Raw genomic sequence first — 19415 nt, forward strand, 5'->3', positions numbered from 1 at the left:
TGCCTGTGCCGTGGTGGGGTCCGTCCCCAGTGGGAGGCTCCAGGGGGCTGAGGACGGGGCTAGCGGCTCTCGGGACTGGGGGTCCTCCCAATCCTCGCGGCTGTGTTGGTGGTGGGGGTCCCTGTGCTCCCGCTGCCCGCAGCCGCTGCGGCCGCAGCTCCTCCCGCTGCCCACGGGATGGTGCTCGTGTCCGCGGGCTCCCTCCGCGTCCCGCCAGCCCGCGGAGCGCGCCGGGGCCCGGCCGCTGCCCCCTGCTCCGGGGGTCCCCGGAAAGGACAGGGGAGGGGGGTCTGGGGAAGGCTGAGCTGGGCGCGTCCTGCCGTGAGAGGGAGGTGGGGTGCTGGGTGTTCCCCATGCTTGTGGCATCCCAAAAAAGCCCGAGTGTTTGTGTGGTCCAAACCGTGCTGGAATGAGCCCCGCACAAAGGGAAGGTGCTCTTTGGAGGCACATACCCGGGAACGCGGGGGGCTGCGTGTCCCAGTGAGACTGTTAGTCCCCTGCCCTCCTCCTCCCAACGTGACTGTGGGTGCTGAGCCCATGTCCCCAAAACCAGCACCCCTAGCCCAGCTTAGAGCCTGCCCTGGGCTCTCCTGTCCCCATCACCCCCTTAGTGCCACCCACCCCACCACCTCACCACCATTCCCCTGGACCACAGAACACTGCCCTTGGAGCACCCCAACCCTGTGCAGAGACAGGACCTCATCCATCCATCCATCCATCCATCCATCCATCCATCCATCCATCCATCCATCCATCCATCCATCCATCCATCCATCCATCTCACTGAAGCCATCTCCTTTGGGTCCAAAGTTGTTCAAATTCCCAATGATTGCAAAGACCACAGCACCACCAGCAGCTTGAATGACAAATTTATTTGTGGATTCACCTCCACCTGCAAACCGAAGCGCTCAATGGGCTAATGCTAATCCTCGAGCTCCCCATGCGGGATCTGAGCGGGTCCCACAGGAGGAGCCCGAGTCCGTGCTCAGTGGCCAAGTGAGCCCCCCAGGAGCCTCCGGTTCTCCCCCCACCTCCATCCCAGCTTGGCCTCTGCAAGGGAGCACGGTCCCACACATAAATACGGACAGACAAGATAACAAAAATAGCATTAATAGTATTCACAAATGAATTAAAAACTACTCATATATGTACAGCAGAGCGCGGGACGTATGTACACGGACAAGCTGTGGACAGCTGTGTCTGCCCGTGGTGGGCTCCGAAGGATGAGGGCGTTTATTCTGGAAGCTAATTTCAGCTCAAAGGCTGGAGGTTCCCTGCTCCAGCAGCAGAAGGAGCAGCATGGGGATGAGTGGGAGGGAAGCCAGACACCTCAGTCACTGCATGCAGCCGTCACAGCCACGCATGGGGATAGGGATCTGCCTGCACTACGGGACTGGGAACATGTGAGACAGCAGTGGAGAGGCCAACAGCTCCTATTGTCCCCAGAGAGGCTCTCTAGAGGTGGAGATGGCTCTCAGCCAGTGCCAGCTCTCACTCCTATCTCCCCTGGGCTTGCTTCCCCACTCATCCCGTGAATCATCTGCTCCCTGGGCTTTGCCACCCCTGTGAAGGTGCTTCCCCTGACCCTTCCAAATCCCAGCTCTGGATTCCTGGACACCACAGCCCCAGCTCTCTGCAAAGCCCCTTGTGCCAGGGATATGCACTCTCCCCCTCTTCTGCCTGCTTCCTTCGCCAGCCCAGAGAAGCAGGCTGGGAAGGGATGAGCACTGTCCCACAGCCATCTACATCAGGAGTGAGGAGAAGGAAGAGGACAAAGAACCTTCAAACCACGCACAGCCCTGGGCCTGGCACACCATCCTAATCTGGGACAGGCCACAGCTCCCAGCAACTGACTATGTGGGGAGAAATGAATTCACGTGGGGCTGACCAAGGGCAGAGCTTCTTACTCCTGGCCTCTGCCTCTTCCTCCTGCTCCCCCTGCCACAGGGATGAACTCTGAGTGGAGAAGCAAGGACAGGATAGGGATGCTGCAGGGAAGCTCCATCCCTCTAGGCAGCCTGCCTCTTCCTGGTGCCTGAGCATGCCAGAGACGGGGGCATGGAGCCTGACCCTTGCTCTGGCTGGGGAACTTTATATTAGTGACACATCTACACACACGCACGCACTCACACATGCAAAAATAAGTCTGTTTATTCTCTTCCAAATTATTTAGAGAACCCTGCAGGGCTGGGACACCTTCTAGCCTGTGCCCCCCCCAGCTGCCTGGATCTCCCAGTGCTGGGAGCTGGTGGCTGAAGTGCTGCATTGGCCTCAGCGCCTTTAAAACACAACGGAACAGTAAATAAGACGGGCTACAACAAAAGGAGCTGGCGGCACGAGGGAGGGAACTCCACGGAGCAGGGTGCTCAGCCGGGGTGGAGGGCTGCCCTGTGCCATGGTGGTGCTCGGGAGCGGAGTGTAGTGGATGTGGTGGTGAAGGCGCAGCCGGCCGGGCTGTGGGGGCTCGGTGGCGGCTCACTTGCGGCTCAGCAGGGATCCCAGCAGAAGCACTCCGGCCACCGTCGCCCCGGTCAGGAGCCATTTGTTGAAGGTCTCCTGGCCTTTCCTCACCTCGGCAGCAGCATCATTCCCATAGAGGTCCACAAAGCGCTCCTGTGGAAAGAGGAGGGTGGTGAGCACAGGGGTGTGAGCGGAGCACAGAGGGAAGGGCTGGCAGAAAGTCGGTGGTGGGGACCGGGCAGATGACAGATGCCTTGTGCTTCCTCGCTCTGAATCATGCACACAGGGCAAGGGGAGAAGCACAGTCATGAGAGAAGAGGATGCCAGAAAGGATTTGCAAGGAGAACACCACGCGGGCAGGGCAGGGGATGCATCACGTGCTCCTGGCTCTCTAAAATTAGCATCCAAGTGTGATAGAAATCATTGCAGTGGGAACCCGCTGGGCTCCATTCCCTGGCTAAGGCCTGTGGAAGCAGCAGCAGGGTTGGCACCCATGGCTGCAGGAGCCCAATGTACATCCTCCCAATGATTTTGTGTCCACAGTGGAGCCTCCCACCTCCCGTTGCCACATCCTGGCCCTCACAGGTTACTCCACAACATGAGCTGGATTTCACGAATCCCTGTGGCGAAGGCAGACACTGGGTCGCCAAGCTACTGCCTTCCCACGGCTTCAGGAGAGCAGGCCAAGCACGAGGCTTGGCCAGGAATGCAGTCACTCCGGCCCGGCTCGTCCGAGCCGGCTGCCTCCAGCCCTTCATCTCCAGCAGGAGCTGGGAAGACCTCAGCCCACTGTAAGGAGAGCTGTTGGGGTCCTTGAGCCACACAGGGCAGGGCAGGAGGGGTCCCAGGGCAGGCAGCAGGGAAACACGTGGCCCAGGATCTCTCAGGTTTATCAGGGATGAGCAGAAGGCACACAGCTGGACGGAGAGGAAGCTGCAAGCTCCAGGCTCAGGGATCGCCAGCAGCTCAGCGTCAGCAAGGGCTCGATGCTGTCACACCTTGAGCCCATCTTCCCAGTAAGATCCCCTGTTCCCTGATAAGGGAATGCGGTTCCAGTAACCCGGCTGCTCTGGGAAAGCAGAGATAAGCCCGGCTGACGCTGTCACGCCTCGCCACGGCCTCTGTGCAGGCAGGGGGAGCATTCCTGCCTGCCTGGTCTGCCAGCACTCTGCCTCCCACACCTGCCCACAGCCTGCGGCCGCAGGACTACAGGAGTTTGGTGCCCACGTCATGGCTGGCATCCAGGTGCCTTTCGTCCACAGAACATAGTGCCAAGTCTCCCAGATCCCAACAAACAGCCCCAGGGTGGCCACAGCCTGTAGGGTATCTCCTCACCTTGCCAAATACCTGTGACCAAGCTCACCTCACACACAGTTTTTCAAAGCAGGGTGTGCAGCAGACCTGCATGCTTACTCCCAGGGAGCTGGGCTGTGTCCCTCTCCATGGCCACAGGGCTCCCCACCACAGGGGATCCGGTCCTTGATAAGCTGTGCACCTCAGCACCCGGCTCTGCCACCAAAGCTCTTCTCCATCTCCCACCAGACACCTCCCCCAGCTGCCTTCCACACCCCATGACCATGAGGAGATACACACAGAACCAAGGGCAGTGTTGGGACACAGGGACTTCGCTAACTCACTCTGTGGTATGTCACTGCTGCCACCTCACTTAGAGTCCTCTTCAGGGATATGACACTCATTCCCATGACTCCCACCACCTACAAAGAGTGGCAGAAGGCAGCTTGCTTCCCACCATGCTTGCCAGCTGGCACGGGATCTGTGGAGGTGTTGTACTGTGTCCTGGCCCTGCAGGAACAGGCAGGATGGAGCTCACAGGCAGGTGCTGTCCAGGGAGAAGGGAAAGGGCTGCTGCTTGCTGCCAGTCCACTCACCCAAGGAACAACAAGTGATGTGCTGCAGGAGAGGGACAGGAGCAGAGCCCAAACCCGAGGAGATATTTTAAATTCTGGCACAGGAAGTCCCTCTGCTGGTATGTGGTGATGAGCATGGAGCTGTGACAGTACATGGCAGTGGCAGCAAACTGAGAGCAGGCTGGCAGGGATGGAGGGCACAGGGAACTGGGGCAGAAGTTCTAAAAAACACTACCCCTACATCATTTGTGTCTGGGGAGATTTAGGCTGGATGCTAGAAAAAGGTTCTTTTCTAACCAGGAGGCTGGTTGGGCATTGAAACTGGCCCCCCAGGACAGAGATCATGGCACCAAGCCTGAACCAGAGTTCAAGGAGTGTCTGGACCACGCTCTCAGGCACATGGTGGGATTGTTGGGCTGTCCTGTGCAGGGCCAGGAGTTGGACTTGATGATCCTTGTGGGTCTCTTCCAACTCACCATATGTTTTGATTTCCCAGTGCCAGGGCCCTCCCTCCAGGGATGGTCCTTCCCTTGGACACATGTCCCAACCACTTGCTCACAGCACCTGAGGCTGCAGAATGCTCAGCTGGAGGAAGGCAGCTGCATCCTTGTGATGTATTCTCCAGAAAATCTGATTTCCTCAGGGATCCAGTAGGACTGGCCCCACTGAGAGTCCCACACATCTCCACAGATTCCTGACCCACAGCAGGGACGTCCCCACTGTGCCCAGGAAGGCTGCAATGGTGGACAGGGCCACATATCTCCCCAGCCTCTCCGTGGGGCAGGGACCAGGAGAGGGCCCCCCTCAGCAGGGCAGGGAGCCAAGGAGGGCTGGCAGCCGGTTCTCCATGCTGCTTTTTCCATGGCATGTGCTGCCGAGCTTGGGGAAAGGCAGTTCCAAGAAGCCCTTGCTTCCAAGAAAAGGAAGTGTTTGCTGAAGGAGAGATAAATGGCGCACAGTAAACGCAGAGCTATCGGGTGCTACAGGCGGAGAGGAGCACAGCCAGAGCCCAGCACGGGCAGGGAGGGGACATGAGCCCCTCTCCTTCCCTTAGGAAGGGAGCAGCAGCTGCTGGAGCCACAGCTGGGGGCCATAGGGGACTCGAGGAGAGTGCCTTACCCTTCCCTGAGGAAACCACCCTAGGAGCTGTGATAGCTCAGTCTCTGCACAACTTGATCCCAGATGTGTCCCCTGGGAACCAGATCCCAGACCAGAGGGAGTGGGAAAAGAGGCAGGAACGTCCTCCCTGGCCATGCTGGGGGCGGGTTGAAGGTTAGGGAAAAGCAGCTTGCTCTGTTCCCACACCATCCCGGGCCTCGGCCGCTCCGCACCTGAAGCCCAGCACTCCCAGGACTGATCCTGACCTCTCTGGCCTGGTGTTTGGATCTCAGGCTTGCCCAGACAAGTCCAGATATTTCTGGCCTCCCCCAGTCACCTTTATCTGAGAGGAAATATTTGGAATTCCTGAGCTGATCACAAGGACTGTGGTAGCAACAGCACGTCAGTGTCTCAATCCGTGGGCCTCTTCCACCCGAGAGAACAGGCTGTTCCACCAGAACGCCGTCACATCCCCCTCCCCACCCCGGGTGACTGACACATGTCCGAGAGGAGGATGCTCTGGAGCAGGCAATGAGGAAGCAGAGATCTTATTCCTATGCAAGAGGCAATCCCCTGCCTTTGCCTCTCCTCCCCAGAGCTCGGGAAGGAATCCACATTTTTTTGTTGGAGTCTAAAACACCACTTGCTGGAGGAGTTGGGGCAGGGAGTGGTTCCCTCCTGCTGCACATGCTGCTTGCAGGATGCAGAGAACCTGGAGAGTCAGGCTCCACCACCCCCCAGAGCTGGGGCAGGGAGGTTCTGCAGTGCCAAAAGTTCTCTGGACACTCAAAGAGCCCCAAACTGCAATCCAGCACTGTGGGGGATGCAGTAACCATTTAAACACTGCCCAGTGCCCGCACATAACCCTGTGGCAAAAAGGCAAGAGGAGCAGGTGTGAGCTAAAATGCTCTGTCTCAGGTGGGAGAGCAGACTAAAGAAGTACGACTTCTGGCTGAGACACTACTCACATCCTGGCCTGGGAAGAGGAACACCTCACATTTGAGGCTCTCATTTGGTTGGTTTCATTCACCAGTGCAGGAGGGAGAACAGTTGCTGGATCCCATTCAGGCTGAGCAGAGCAGGTTCCTCTTTCAAGATAAGGCCCAGCACTTGGGGAAAGAGGATTCGGTGGCACTGAGCCATGAGGGCAGGTGAAGGAAGCAGATGTGGGCAATAAACTCCCATCTGGCCTCTGGTGAGGCAGGAGAGCCGAGAGGGGAGGGCTCTGGCAGTTTGGAGCTTAAAGCTTGCCCTGCACAAGGGGGTGAGCTGTGTGGAGGCCACAGAGATACCAGGACAAAGCTCTGAAAACCAGCAGAGAAGAGCCAGGCTCCACTAGGAGTATTCAGGTGAACTTGGTCAAACTTTGACTTGGACTCCAGCAGGAGCTTTGGAGCTTCCCCACGGAAACTTCCAATACCCATCCAGCCCAGTGAGACAGAGCCCCAGCCCCCAGCTCAGCACGCACAACAGCTTTTCCCACCCAAGGATCCTGATGTGCTTTATCAAAAATGAGCTGGTTCCTCAGAACCTCCCTGGAGATAAGTCAGCATTGTTCCCAAATGGATCGACAGAGCTATGGGGAGGTTAAGTGCTGTTCCCAGAGCTGTGTGCGAGCCAGCAGCATGAGCCACAGCATCTGACTCCCAACCCAGGCATTCTCATCACGAGGCAATGTTTCCCTTGAAAACAAGGCTGTTTCTGTTTTACCTTCACCGTAAGTACAGCTGTGTTCCTGCTCAGAGGTCTAACAGCAAGCGCCGGCCAGGAGCAGAGTCATCTGGATGACCAGACATTTGTTAATGAGATGCTGGGAACAGTTTTGTGCTGAGCAGCAAGACAAGGAGGGAAAAAGAAAGGCAGCAGCTCAGCACAGACCACAACAAAGCCCTGCATCGACAACAACCTGCTCCCAGAGCCCCTTTGGGCTGCCAGCTCACCACATGGGGCTGGCATATGTGAACCTGGGGGTGAAGCACAGGGGGGAAAAGGCAGCTGAGAGCTTTAAGAATAAAAGAAAACATAAGTATTCCCAAAGGCACTGCGAATCCTGTAAACACAGCTCTGTGGGTCTCTTTGTGATATGAATGGAAGAGACATCCTAGAGGTTCTCCCTCTGCCCTGCTCTCCCTGGTGCTGTATCCACGTGTGGCCCCCACCACTCTCAGCCCTGAAAGGAGGGCAGCAGGGACAGAGTGTGACTCAGAGGTCACAGGACTGCCTGCAGTGCTGGGCAGTGGAGGTCAAGGTGAGCGCCTGAGTCAGGAGCATGGCAAGGGAACCTGCCATCCAAGGCAGATCTGACCTTCCCCAGAGAAACACAGATCTCAGAATGGTTAGAGGGGACCCTAAAGATCATCTAGTTCAAATCCCCCTTCCACGGGCAGAGAAGATCTGCAGCTTCACCCCACTGGTCTCCACCAGCAACCCCAGGCAGGCTTAGAATGGGGTGGGGAAAGGGCTCTGGGAGATAGAGAGAAGAAGGGGCTCTGGGGACAGCAGCTGCAGGTGCAAATACTCCAGCGACTCAGCTCTAACTGTTATGCAAATGGTGACCTCCAGGGAAGCAGCTGCTGATCTCCATGACAATGGCAGGGAATGCCACCCACCCACCGCCTCTCCTGCCTTTCCTGCCCTTGGAGCTGGTGCTGGGGTGTTGTGGACCCCGGGGTGCTGTCCCTGCCCAAATCCCAGGACAGTCATCGAAACCTTCGACTGGGAAGGAGGCAGCCATAAATTCAAAAGATTCAATCAAATAAGAACATCCCTCGTTCTTTCTTTTCTCACTGAGGCTTTGCTGTGGGGCTGCAGTGTGGGGGGACCGGCAGGGAGGCTGTCCCTTGGGCCAAAGCCCAACAGACCTGCGGGGCTCCAGCCTAGCCCAGGCCAGAGCCAGCTCTTTTCTAAGCAGAAACAAACCCTCACTAGCACATTCCAGCCCTAATCCTTGCCACGGCAGCCTTCTGTCAAACTGGTTTCATCACCGGCTCCAGGGAACCTGCAATAACCCCACACCATTCAGCACAATTTCAGCGTTTTCCAAATACATGAAAGAGGCTACGGTGACAGCTGTAACCCCCGTCCCTGCCCCAGGAGACTGCTGTGCACAGCACGAGATGGAGAGCAGGGAATTACACTCTCCGTTCCAGAAATCTGCTGAAACATTCATGTGTATTAAAGCCGGAGACGATGTGAATGACTAATCCACTTGCATCCATCTTTCATCAGTGTTCCTCCCAGAGCTAACCAGGCTGAGGGCTCCCAAAGGTGCCGCAGCCCTGGCCGGCACCGGCCCGCTCGGCAGGGCAGGCGAGGATGGCAGGAGACACGGCTCTGGTACAAAGGCACAGCGAAGAACACATTGGCTGAGCCGGATCCACTCAAGAGATTAGCACCTGCTGGGAATGGGATTGTTTTCCAAAGGGCATTAAGTGGAATAGTCCGAGGAAAGACGGTCTCTCTGATGCTTCTCCCCACCGGACAGATGGTGTCTGAGCCCCGCAGCAGAGCAGCCTTTGTGCGAGGGGCGCGCTCTGGGGGCAGGGAAAGCTCCTGATTTCATGTCCCGGTTATCTGCTGCCCGCGGGGCCAGGAGCAGAGAGCCGTGGCCAGCTTGCTGTGCCGGACAGCACCTCAGCAGGGCCACCAGCACTCCGGGAACAGAGCTCAATTTTCACCTTGTCATTGCTCTTCCTGGACGTCAGAGCTCCTGTGCAATCGTGCCCTTGTGTAACCGTGGGGAAACCTGTGCCGGGGAGACGTGCCATGCTCACGTGTGCCCGGCTGCTGAGCCACGTTCCCTCCTGCCAGGGGATGAGTGGGCGATGCTGACAGCCCTTCCTGGTCCTCATCCGCACCGTGAGCCTCACCAAACCCACCCCACAGGAAATGTTGGTGTTACCACGGCTCAAGGAAGCCAGGCTGGGTGCAGGGATGGTCCCCAGAGGAGACGGATCCTGGGGAAGAGCTGCCTGGTTCTCCTGCCTCAGCCACTCGTCCACCAGCATCCTGGAGGAGCAACAGCCAAGCTTTACCACTTCCCACTTCAGCCCCAGCACCTCACGAGGCTGCTGTAATTCTTACATGCCACTTGAATGAAAAAGGGGAAAGGGTGGAGGTGCAGGAAGAGGAGGAAGATGTGCTCATTCTGTTTTCACTTCCTGTTAGTTCCATAAAATCTCAAATGATTCAAGCCACAAAGTCCCTTTTAGCAAAATCCTTGCTGACTTGAGGGCAGGAAGCACAGTAGGCAGCTGATGCAGCAAACGCGAGAAAGAGCAGTGCAGCATGAGAAGGAGACTTTGTGCTCTGCCCTGGGCTCCTCCATGCATGTTGCTGCATGAAATAATCACTGGCTGGTGCAGTGGAAGCTTCTAAATGAGGTCAGTTGCTCTATTAAAAGACATTAGCTCTCCAGCAAGTTTAATACACTGGTGAGCAATACAAGCATAGGATGGAGGCACTTGCAGCCCTCCATGATGGTTGATTTACAGGTAGCAACACCTCATTTTCTCCACATGTAAGTCATATGTCACCCAGGGCCACACACACACCCAGCACCCACATCCCAGCCCAAACCCTGAGCCAGCTCACCACGAGTCATACACAGAGATTAATGCCACGTACTGCCACCAGACCCTGCACAATACTAGTAGTGTCCCCATCTTTTTCAGCCTCAATGGTGGCACAAATCAGGGAGATGGCAAGTGGGACAGGTACGGTTAAGAGAAGCAATGCAGACAGCTGTCCTGCTCCACCTGATCGTGGCACGAGCTGCATTCAAACCAAACAAGCTCCATGCCAGCCTAGATCTCTTCTCAGCTTCACAAAGAGCCTTTCATCCTCCAGAGAAGAAAACCCTTCCGTGCTCCTTCAGGAAGCACCCAGTTCCAACAGCTCCCTTTCGAGTCCTACCCCAAGAGCCAGGTCACTGCATGGCTCTGACCATAGGCCCCTTGCACAGTGCCAGTGTGAGCAGCTCCAGGTCCTGCCCCAAAGCCCTGCCTGCTGCCAGCTTGTCACGTTTTGGAGTATTTGATTTCACTCCTAAGAGCACCTGTCTGGCAGCGGTAGGAACCAGGTAGGGAGAACCTGCCTGCTCTTTGTTCTTGGCCAGGCAGAGCACAGAGCAGGACACCTGCCTCAGTTTCCTTCTAAGCTCAGGTGCAGGGCTGTGAGCTGGGGAACTCTGGGTCCATCCTAGATCGGGAATGGTGGCTGAAAGGCTGAGCTCAGCCCTGCTCCCACTGGAGGCTCCTCATCTCCAGGGCTCATCTCCCCAAGCAGGATACTGATGCCAGGAGCTAGCTACTAATTGGATCTACTTAAATCAGCAGCTACGTCTGCAGACACAGCTGAAACACAAGCTTGAGCAGGAAGGAGGATAATGCAATAAATTCAAACAGCTCTCCCCAAGGGAATCACACAACCCCCTGAAACTTCCCTCTTTGCAGATACAGCCCATTACCCTTCCCTGGGCACGCTGTGCCAGTGCAGAGGCAAGCAGCAGTCTAAAAAGTAACCAGCCCAAAGCCCCTGAAACACCAAGCTCCCCCAGCTTCCTGCTCCCAGCAGCAGAGGGAAGGCAGACCAGTTACAGCACAACATTCAAACAGTCCCTGTGGCCACGGGAGCCTCTCTGGTTAACGCTCCGAATCCCGCTCCTCCCTCCCTCCCTCGCTACCCCGGAGGCAGGCAGCAGCGCTGAGTGCACTGGGTTTCCCATTAAAGAGATCCTGAGAGACAGCACTGGGCTGGTACACGTGAGCACGTGTCCGAGAGAAGACACGGGCGGCTGGAGAGATGCTGGCTGCACGGAGCTGCAGCGGGCGTTCCCGCCTGCAGGCAGTCCTTCCCAGCACTGCTCAGCCCTCCGATTCTTTTTTTGCTACCTAAATTAAACATGAGGATAAAATAAGCAAAATACCTAAAAATAAAAAATAAACCGAGCATTTCTACAGCACAACTAGGTCACAGCTCCCCAGCATGCGAGTTATGGCAGCTACGGCTCAGCCCCTTGAGCCTCCCGGGTTCAAAACTGACATCTCTCTTAAAAGGCTGCTCCCGAAACCCACACCTGCTCTCCGGTAAGCCCAGCTGGAGCCATCTGCTAACGGCTCTGCCTCCCAGCAGCCCTCGGCACCCTCGTTCCGCTGGGCTGTTCTGCTGTGGCAGAGTAACCCTTCTCTCCCCCTGACCATGATGGGTGCCAGTCCGTGCCCTGAGCCTGCACCACTGCCCCCCTCCATGGGGGCACTGTGGGAGAAGCTCTCCCACACCTCTGGAATGCATGTTGCCCTAACTTGAGCTCTTGGCATCTCAAGGATGATTAGGAGCAGGACTTCAGAGAGATCTTGCACCAAGAATCCCTCTGCACATCCTTCCAGGTCAGGAGCAGGGAGGAGGAAGTTTCCCTGTTCAAGGTCAGGGCAGTAAAGCAAGGAGTGCTCTGGCACTGAGGACTCCCTTTCATGCCCTCCTCTCTAGGCATTAATCTTTAGTGGCTCAGAACAATAGTGTTTAAGGGCAACAAGCCTCCCTTGCAGAAGGGTGGAGCAGGAGAGCAGAGGGTGGAGAAGAGTGGCTGCTCTCCTGCCACTGCAAGGCAGAGCCACCCACAGTGAATACCTTTGCTCTGAATCAGCAGGTAGGTCAACATCCCGGCTGCTCTGGGGTCCCCAGAGGGGACAGAATGGCTGCCCCCAGCCCCTTTCTGCTCCCACCTAGAAGCCACCATTAATCCCTCGCCTCTTGGTTCAGCAGGTCTGCAACACTTCTACAACTGATATCCATCCCTTCCCCCAGCTCCTCCTGGGAATACTCCGGCTTTATAGCTCGTGGGGAAAGAGCTGCTAGAGAAATACTCCTTGTAATGTCAAGATGGGACTGTGCTTACAGCCGCCAGCTGCTTGGTAAAAACCAAAGGAAACCAAACCTTCTCAGCTTCAGCTAAGGTCTCAGAGCACCACACCACCATTCAGCTGCATTCAGTGTGTGCTGCAGGCGTGTTGCTGCTCCCAGGGGGAAACCACGTATACAAACCATACCGGAGCTCCACGGAAATCAGGCACAGCAGCCCAGACACACACAGTGAGCTGCAGCTTCCACTGGGGAAAAGAGAGCTCCCACCCACCCCTTCGGCTGTGCTGGGACATCCCACTGCTGCTGAAGCAGGGAGAGACCCCGGGCAGCGCTCCAGGGACCCGGCTCCAGCATCAGACAAGAGCAGGATGAGCAGGCGGAATGACATTACTGAGAGCAGCTGTGAACACAGAGCAGCAAGAAACAGTTTGTTAATTATTTCACAGGTCTTTTTTTAAATGACACTCAGCTCTTCGGATTAAAGAGCCTCAGAGTGCTTTACGAATCAGAGTTGCCAGTGGCTCCCCTGGGAGCAAAGGAAACGCTATCCCTTTCGCTCAAAGACCCTGGGGTTAAGTGGGCTGCTCTGAGCCACAGCCAGCCAAGGGCAGGAGTTTGGCTTTCCAGGCGCCTGCTGTAATCACAGATCTAAGGAACGTAATCAAACTGCACCACACACCGAGAGGCAGCAAGGAAAACAGGCAGGGCCCCAAAGAAGGAGAACGAGTAAAGGGGGTAAAGAGTAAAGCTCTGAAATCAGCCTCTGCATTGCTCTTGGTCTAGCGGCAGGAATGCTGCTGTGGGCCGGGCAGGAAGCTGCAGTGGAAGTCATTCCAATGGCATTTCCTGGAGAGCACTGTAGAAAAGCCTCCCAGGTCGAAGGCTGGGTGAGGAGCTGCCAGGGATCTGCAGGCTGAGCCCAGATCTCCAGCAGTCAGTGAGGATACAGCTACCTGGGCTGGTTGCTCCAGGCAGGACAGCCTGAGCCAGGACACTGCTGGCAGCTCCCACAGCCAGGGAGGAATACCCAGGACTGAGAAGGGACATGGGAAACCCCACTGGCAGGAGGACAGTAGTTTTTTCACCCCATGCAAGTGATGACAATGAGGCCTTCGTCTCAGCTGCAAGGGATCAAGGCTGTAAAATAATTACCAAGGACAAAGTGCAATGCAATAGTACAGCTGAGCACCAGATACCAGGTTGCTCAAAGCCCCATCCAACCTGACAATGAACATTCCAGGGATGGGGGAGCCACAGCTTCACTGGGCAACCTATGCCAGTGTCTCATAAATCTCACAGGGCAGGGAACCTTCCTAATATCCAATCTAACTCTACATTCTGTCAGTGGGGAGGAATTCCCCCTTGCCCTGTCACTCCACGCCCTTGTCCAAAGTCTCCCTCCAGCTCTGCTGGAGCCTCTTCAGGCACTGGCAGGGAGCTCTCTCTTCTCCAGGCTGAACAACCCCAATTCTCTCAGCCTGAGATGAAGCCATAGGATTCATCTTCAAGACCACAAAGCATGGCCTTGGCTATGCTCAGTCACTTCCACTGAGTCACTTCTGCTGCACGTTGACCACCACGTGGAATGGATGGCTGTGATCTCAAACAGGATTAGAAGTGCTGGGGATCCCCGAAACCCAGCCTGTAACACTCAGAAGGGCAGAACCCTGGCAAACCACACTACCAGGAAATGTGGTAGTGGCAGGGGCAGCTTGTGCAGTACACCTGGGACACAAGGCACAAGGCCAAAAAGCATTTCCAAAGAGCTGAGAATCAAAGTCTAACTCTCAGCCTGAAACCATTGAGGAGCCTGGAACACAGGACGAAATCCCAGCTGTGTGCTGTCATATGACACAGGCTGAGTCATTTCCTACCATTCAGAAAAAAAAAATTAAAAGATAAAAATGAGCTTGCTATATTGACATCTTCAAAGGGTTTTCCCCAAAGAGAATCACAAGCTTCTAGTCCACTGCAGGGTGACACAACACATGTCCCAGCACATCAAGTCCTGTGTGCCCTGGGTCAGCTGAGAACCCAGGAAGCACTGAGCTAGAAGTAGTTCATTCTCCATTAGCCCAGTACAGTTTGTTTTGGGATTCACGTATCACAGACTGGTGCTAAAGATGCTATTTGCTTTCAGTTCTAGCCTGACAAAGCCCCTTCATGCTGGTCCCCACCATATGCCCCACAAACCTCTTGACTCTATAGCCACAGATCTAACTCCAAGCCCATCCAGAAAACCCTCCTTAAAATCCCACTCTGAATGTGGATTCAGCCTTGAAAGAAAAGCTGTCATGCACTGGAGGGTCACAGCCAGGCAGGAACTACTGCTCACTTTCCTTTCTCAAACAGATTAAGCACGGTCAGTGCATCTCTGCCTGCCAGGCTCTCTCCCATTTACCCTATGCTTGCCCCTCCTTCCTTCCCACTCACCAGATTTCTCCCTCCACGACTCCCAGTCCCCACTGGCATCACCATTTCAACTTCACAGCTAGTGGGACCTGGTCCTGGTCAAAGCAAGTGCCCCAGGAAAGCCTCCTTTTTGGATGTGATGGCTTGCCAAGGCAGCAGCTCTCTTCTGGCTGGTTATTAAATGTTCCCCTTGGGTTGTTCTTGTTTGTTTGTTTTCCCAGTGCCAGATAGCAGAGTGGAGGGCAAACCAAGGCAGAGCCAGTAAATGTGACAAAACACTCCTATGTTATATGAAGCAAGATTTACCATTTCCCCTTACCTCAAACTTGGTTTCTCAAGAGAACTACTACAGCCCAGCACACAGCAGCCTCCAAAGGCACCTGCACTCCATGGTCCTCCTATGCTGCCTTTGTTCCACTGGTGGGGAATGAAACAGAGCTTCCTACACAACTGGGCTGTGCAGCACTTGTTATGGAGCCATGCTTCTTCCCTCTTTCAGAGGGGCTTTCCAGGAAGAGAAGTGCTGTAGTGCTCCAAAACATACACCACCTGGGCCCTGCCAAGCAGGCCTGCCAGAACTTGCATCTTTCTCACCAGGACCTGCCTGCTGCACCTCTTGGGAGTGCTTTGTTTGAACGGGACAGGCTCTAACAGCTCCAGTGCACCAAACAGACTCCCTGTGCAAACAGGGCGGCAGGAGAGGGATGGCTCCATCACAGCCAGGGCAGGGTGGCACTCCTCTTGCAGGGAGAGCTGGCAGAAGGCCAGCGGCTTTCTCCCTGCAGCTGGAATCGCGCGAGAGTGAAGGAAAGCAAAGCATCCCCACGCACACCCCACACGTCAGGCACTCGGGAGCTCTTATGGCCTCTGTCCCTTGGTATGGAGGGGCATGGCTGCCTCCAGGAAGGGACATGATGAAAGCTGGGAGTGGAAGAAAGCTACAGCCAAGATGTCAAACGAGTACTCAGGGTTTGCAACAGGCTAGCAGCAACAACACTGCCCAGCACTGGTATTTTGATGGCTGGTGGTGTGGATTCCCCACATTCTGTCCTTCACCATCCTGCCTGGCTTCCATTCAGCTCCCAGCACAGCCCAGGCAGCGGCACAACCTGGGCAGGGAAGTTAAAAGCCCGGTTCAAGGTTAGAACAAGAGAGCAAGGCGGTCCCCTGAGTGGGAACCGGCGCTTTTCAAAGCGAGAGCTGGTGGGCGGGTCAGATAGAGAGGAGTCCTGACCCTTCCGCAATCTGTTGAACAAATATTTGTTCCAAACAATTAATTTAGAGACAGACACAAAAAAATTGAAGAGTCTGAGTTGTGATGGTTGGGGGTGGGGAACAGAGGGAGGAGGTGTTTCATTCCCCTCAAGCAGGGACCAGTGATTTTCCACCAGTGATTTAATCTAAATCCCCCAGAGAGTTCATTTACAAAAAATCAGATTGCATTATCGCCTAGGTCTCCAGGATACAGCCCAATCCGTCACTAACAGCAACAGCCACACTAGCTTGGAAACCTCAGTTTGATCACTTAATTCCAAGACTAATCTGTGGCTCTAAAAGCCAAAAGCAGAGGGAGGGGGAAAGAACCCTGTATTTGGCCAGGGTTATCTGCAGGATGAGAGTGCTAATGGGCCACATACAGCCAGATGAAATGGCCAGCAGATCCTGGGTTATTAATCAAAACCAAGCTCCTCTCCTTGCCTGAGCAGCCCCACCCAGGCAGTGCCCCAGGGCGGTTACATTCCTGGAATTCCTTCACCCTTCCTGAACCGGCTCCCTCTCCTTGGGTGCACCAGCTCCCCTTCTTCTCCAGGGTCCCCAGCACTGCTGGCCAGGCACAGGGAGCTGGGGAGAGCCTCTTCTCTGTCAGGAGGGTGCAGAGCACAATGCTGGGCTCAAAGGCTTCTGTCCCCTTCCCAAAATGCTGGGCTCTGCCGATGGACTGTGAACTGAAGGGGGCCGAGAGGCCTCAGCTCTCAGCAAGGAGGCAATTCCCCACTGTTTAGATGCCAATGCCTGACAGCATGAACTCTTTCCAGTGGGAACCGGTAAAGGTTACACCAGCAGGGAATCACTAAGATGCAGAAGCCAAATGAAAACTCAGACATCTGTAGGTCATATACCTCCCGCCGGCAGTCCCAGGCTGCACTGCACAGCCGGACCCGGCATTTCAAGAATGCTTCCTGAAGAAATGCTTATTCATGTTAATACCTCACCACTGAGAGCTCCCAGGGTTTGCTGCTGGGGCAGCTGGGAGCACTGCTCCCTGCCAAGGGAAAAGCAGCTGCGGGCTTAGCAGCTCCCCAGCACAGAGGTTGCCTCCACCTCGGCCCTAGCTCCCACCACAGCAGCTCACACAGTCACAGAAGCCCGCCCACCCACCCACCGGGATCTGCTGTGGGATTCACTTCACCATGAGCAAGGCAAGTGCTGTTTCCAGAATGAAGAAGTAGCTGCTACCTTGGCAAACCACCAGCCAGCCCACCACTGCCGTGGAGAGGAGGAAGCTCCACTCCCTGCTGTTAATGACACGGGAATATGCCCCAGAGGCAGGGCTCCGCTTGAAGAACAAGCTTGGATGACATTAGATTTCCAAAGGCTCTTGGAAAAACAGGTCTTTTACATAACATCCAGGGAGCAGGAGAAAAAGCAGGGATGGAGAAAAATATACCTAAGCACAAACTGTTTGTGTCGACATGGTGGCTGACCCTCTTGGGGACAGTGTGTTAAAAGCACAGAGGGCAAGACCACACACCCCTTTATGCTCCCTGCAAGAGGTAGGACAAGCTCTAGCACAAACACTGCAGAGAGCTGTGCTCCGGTTTGACCGGCCCCACTGCCAGCCTGGAGAGAGGGAGGGCACGGGCAGCCAACCCCCACCACAGAGAGGTGTTCTTACCCATCCGCCATTCTCCTGGATCCAGGGATCTAAGTGGTCGGTCAAGTACGTGGTCATCCAAGACACGATGCGTTTCACCAATACCCGCATCTCCTTAACAACGCTCTCCACGCACAAGGCTCCTCCGAAAGAGAAGAAAGCCACGATGCGGCCCCAGTTCACTCCATCGCGGAACAGTTCGTTCACTACCTGCTCAAAGCTCTGATACGCTGTGCTGGGGGTGATGTGGAGCTGGGAAGTGAGGTCGCTGAACGCCCGCCGGTACCTCAGCTCAAACTCATCCCCCGCCTCCCTCAGTGCCTGCCTCACGTCGGCTGCTCGACGGATCTCATGGGCTTCGAGGCTGCTCTGGTGCACGGTGGCTCCATTCACTATGTGGCTGGTAGGCGCGTGCCAGGAGGGGCTCCCGTTGAGGACGCCATCCATCTCGTCCTCCTCCCCTGCAAAGTCAGTCCTGTTCTCATCTTCCTCCTCCAGCTGACTCCAGCTGTATCCTTTCTGTGAGAGCTTGTAGGAAACAAAGTCAATCACTAACTCCCGGTTACTGCTGTACATTTTCACACCTGGGACGGCCTCAATGAGTCCATGGTCCGGAGCACAAGCAGATCAACACTTAGCAGGTCCCGACTCCACTCCTCTTCCCGACCGATGGAAACATCTGACCTTAGCACAGAGGAGGAGAGAGGCACCGAAACGGTTAATGCCACCACAGCTCTTAGATGCACCCGCGCCATTACCACCGATAGCTTATCATTATACTGAGATCACCCCGCAGCTCTACGCCGAGGCTCAGGGCCACCAGATTGAAGCCGCACGGAGAACCGACCACAACACCCCCTTCCCCGCAAACCCTCGAGCCCCGGGGATCCCCAGGCTCGCTCCGAGCAGACCCCAGATCTCACCGGGTGCGGGCTGCGCCTGGCAGGCCGGCTGCGGGCCGGGGCGGAGGCGGTTCTTGTTCTGCTGAAGCTTCGGGTCGGCCCGGACCGCGACAGCACCGCCCCCGCCTCGCCCCGCCCGTTAAAGGGCCCGGCGCCCCCGCCCCCTCCGCCGGCGTTACCCAACGGCTGCAGCGACGGCAGCGGGCGGGCAGCGCTACCCAAGGATCACGGCAGCCCCAAGAGGGCCCGGTTTGACGGTAACCGCAGCCCCCGCCGCTCCGAAGCCTCTCACTCCCCGCAGGCGGAGAAGATAACCCGCTCAAAACCGGCGAGCGCTCGCCACCGGGGGTGCCGCCACACGGCCCTGCGTCCTTACGGGAGCGATTCCAGTCCCGGTTAGCGGCGCGCTGCCGCTGGCGCCGGGACGGTGACACGCCGGGCTGCGGCAGGCGGGAGCGCCGCAGGGGGTAGCCGGTCCTCCCGGCCACCGGGCTGCTCCTCCACCGCCGGACCGCTTCCCCCAGACCCCCGAGCCACCCCCTCCCCAGTCACCGGATCGCCCCCCCCAGGTCCCCGGACGGCCCCACCGGTCGCCGTACCTGGGGGGCGGGGCCGCGTACGAAGGCCGACACGGCGCCCGCGCGTGCGATACGCCAGCCAATCAGCGGCCAGGAGAGCAACGAGGGGCGGGGGCCCGGCAGCGCCCTCTCCCTTTGGCTGAGCCCCGCGTCACTCAAGGTTTACCCTACCCCGCCCCTCACCTCACCGCCGGACAGAGGGTCCGTGTCCTTCCCGGCTCTGCCGCGCGGGCCCGGCTGCCAGCGACGCCAGAGGTCGCCGGGAGCCCCGCCGGGCCTCGGCCCGGTCAGCAGTCCCGGGACTCCTTCCACATCGCCCGCCGAGCGGCCGGGGGGGTGCGGTAGGGTGGGAGGGGGCAGC

At 56.7% G+C, this 19415-nt stretch overlaps 1 protein-coding gene across 5 annotated transcripts; it reads right to left on the reverse strand.

Annotated features, from left to right (window-relative positions):
* Positions 1 to 857: 857 nt before the first annotated feature.
* Positions 858 to 19391, reverse strand: BCL2L1 (BCL2 like 1). 5 transcript variants are annotated; one of them, XM_063404456.1, is made up of 3 exons: positions 19238 to 19391; positions 17596 to 18258; positions 858 to 2613 (listed from the first exon to the last, which is right to left on the reverse strand). In XM_063404456.1, the coding sequence occupies exons 2-3, from the start codon at positions 18148 to 18150 to the stop codon at positions 2476 to 2478; spliced, it is 693 nt and encodes a 230-aa protein (XP_063260526.1). In that variant the 5' UTR covers positions 18151 to 18258; positions 19238 to 19391; the 3' UTR covers positions 858 to 2475. The 5 variants fall into 5 exon arrangements, with proteins under 5 accessions (XP_063260526.1, XP_063260530.1, XP_063260527.1 ...); XM_063404460.1 differs by lacking the exon at positions 19238 to 19391 and adding an exon at positions 19076 to 19100; XM_063404457.1 differs by lacking the exon at positions 19238 to 19391 and adding an exon at positions 18853 to 18997.
* Positions 19392 to 19415: the final 24 nt, after the last annotated feature.

Source organism: Prinia subflava, chromosome 8, assembly GCF_021018805.1.
Source record: "Prinia subflava isolate CZ2003 ecotype Zambia chromosome 8, Cam_Psub_1.2, whole genome shotgun sequence".
In the NCBI taxonomy this organism is placed as follows: Eukaryota; Metazoa; Chordata; class Aves; order Passeriformes; family Cisticolidae; genus Prinia; species Prinia subflava.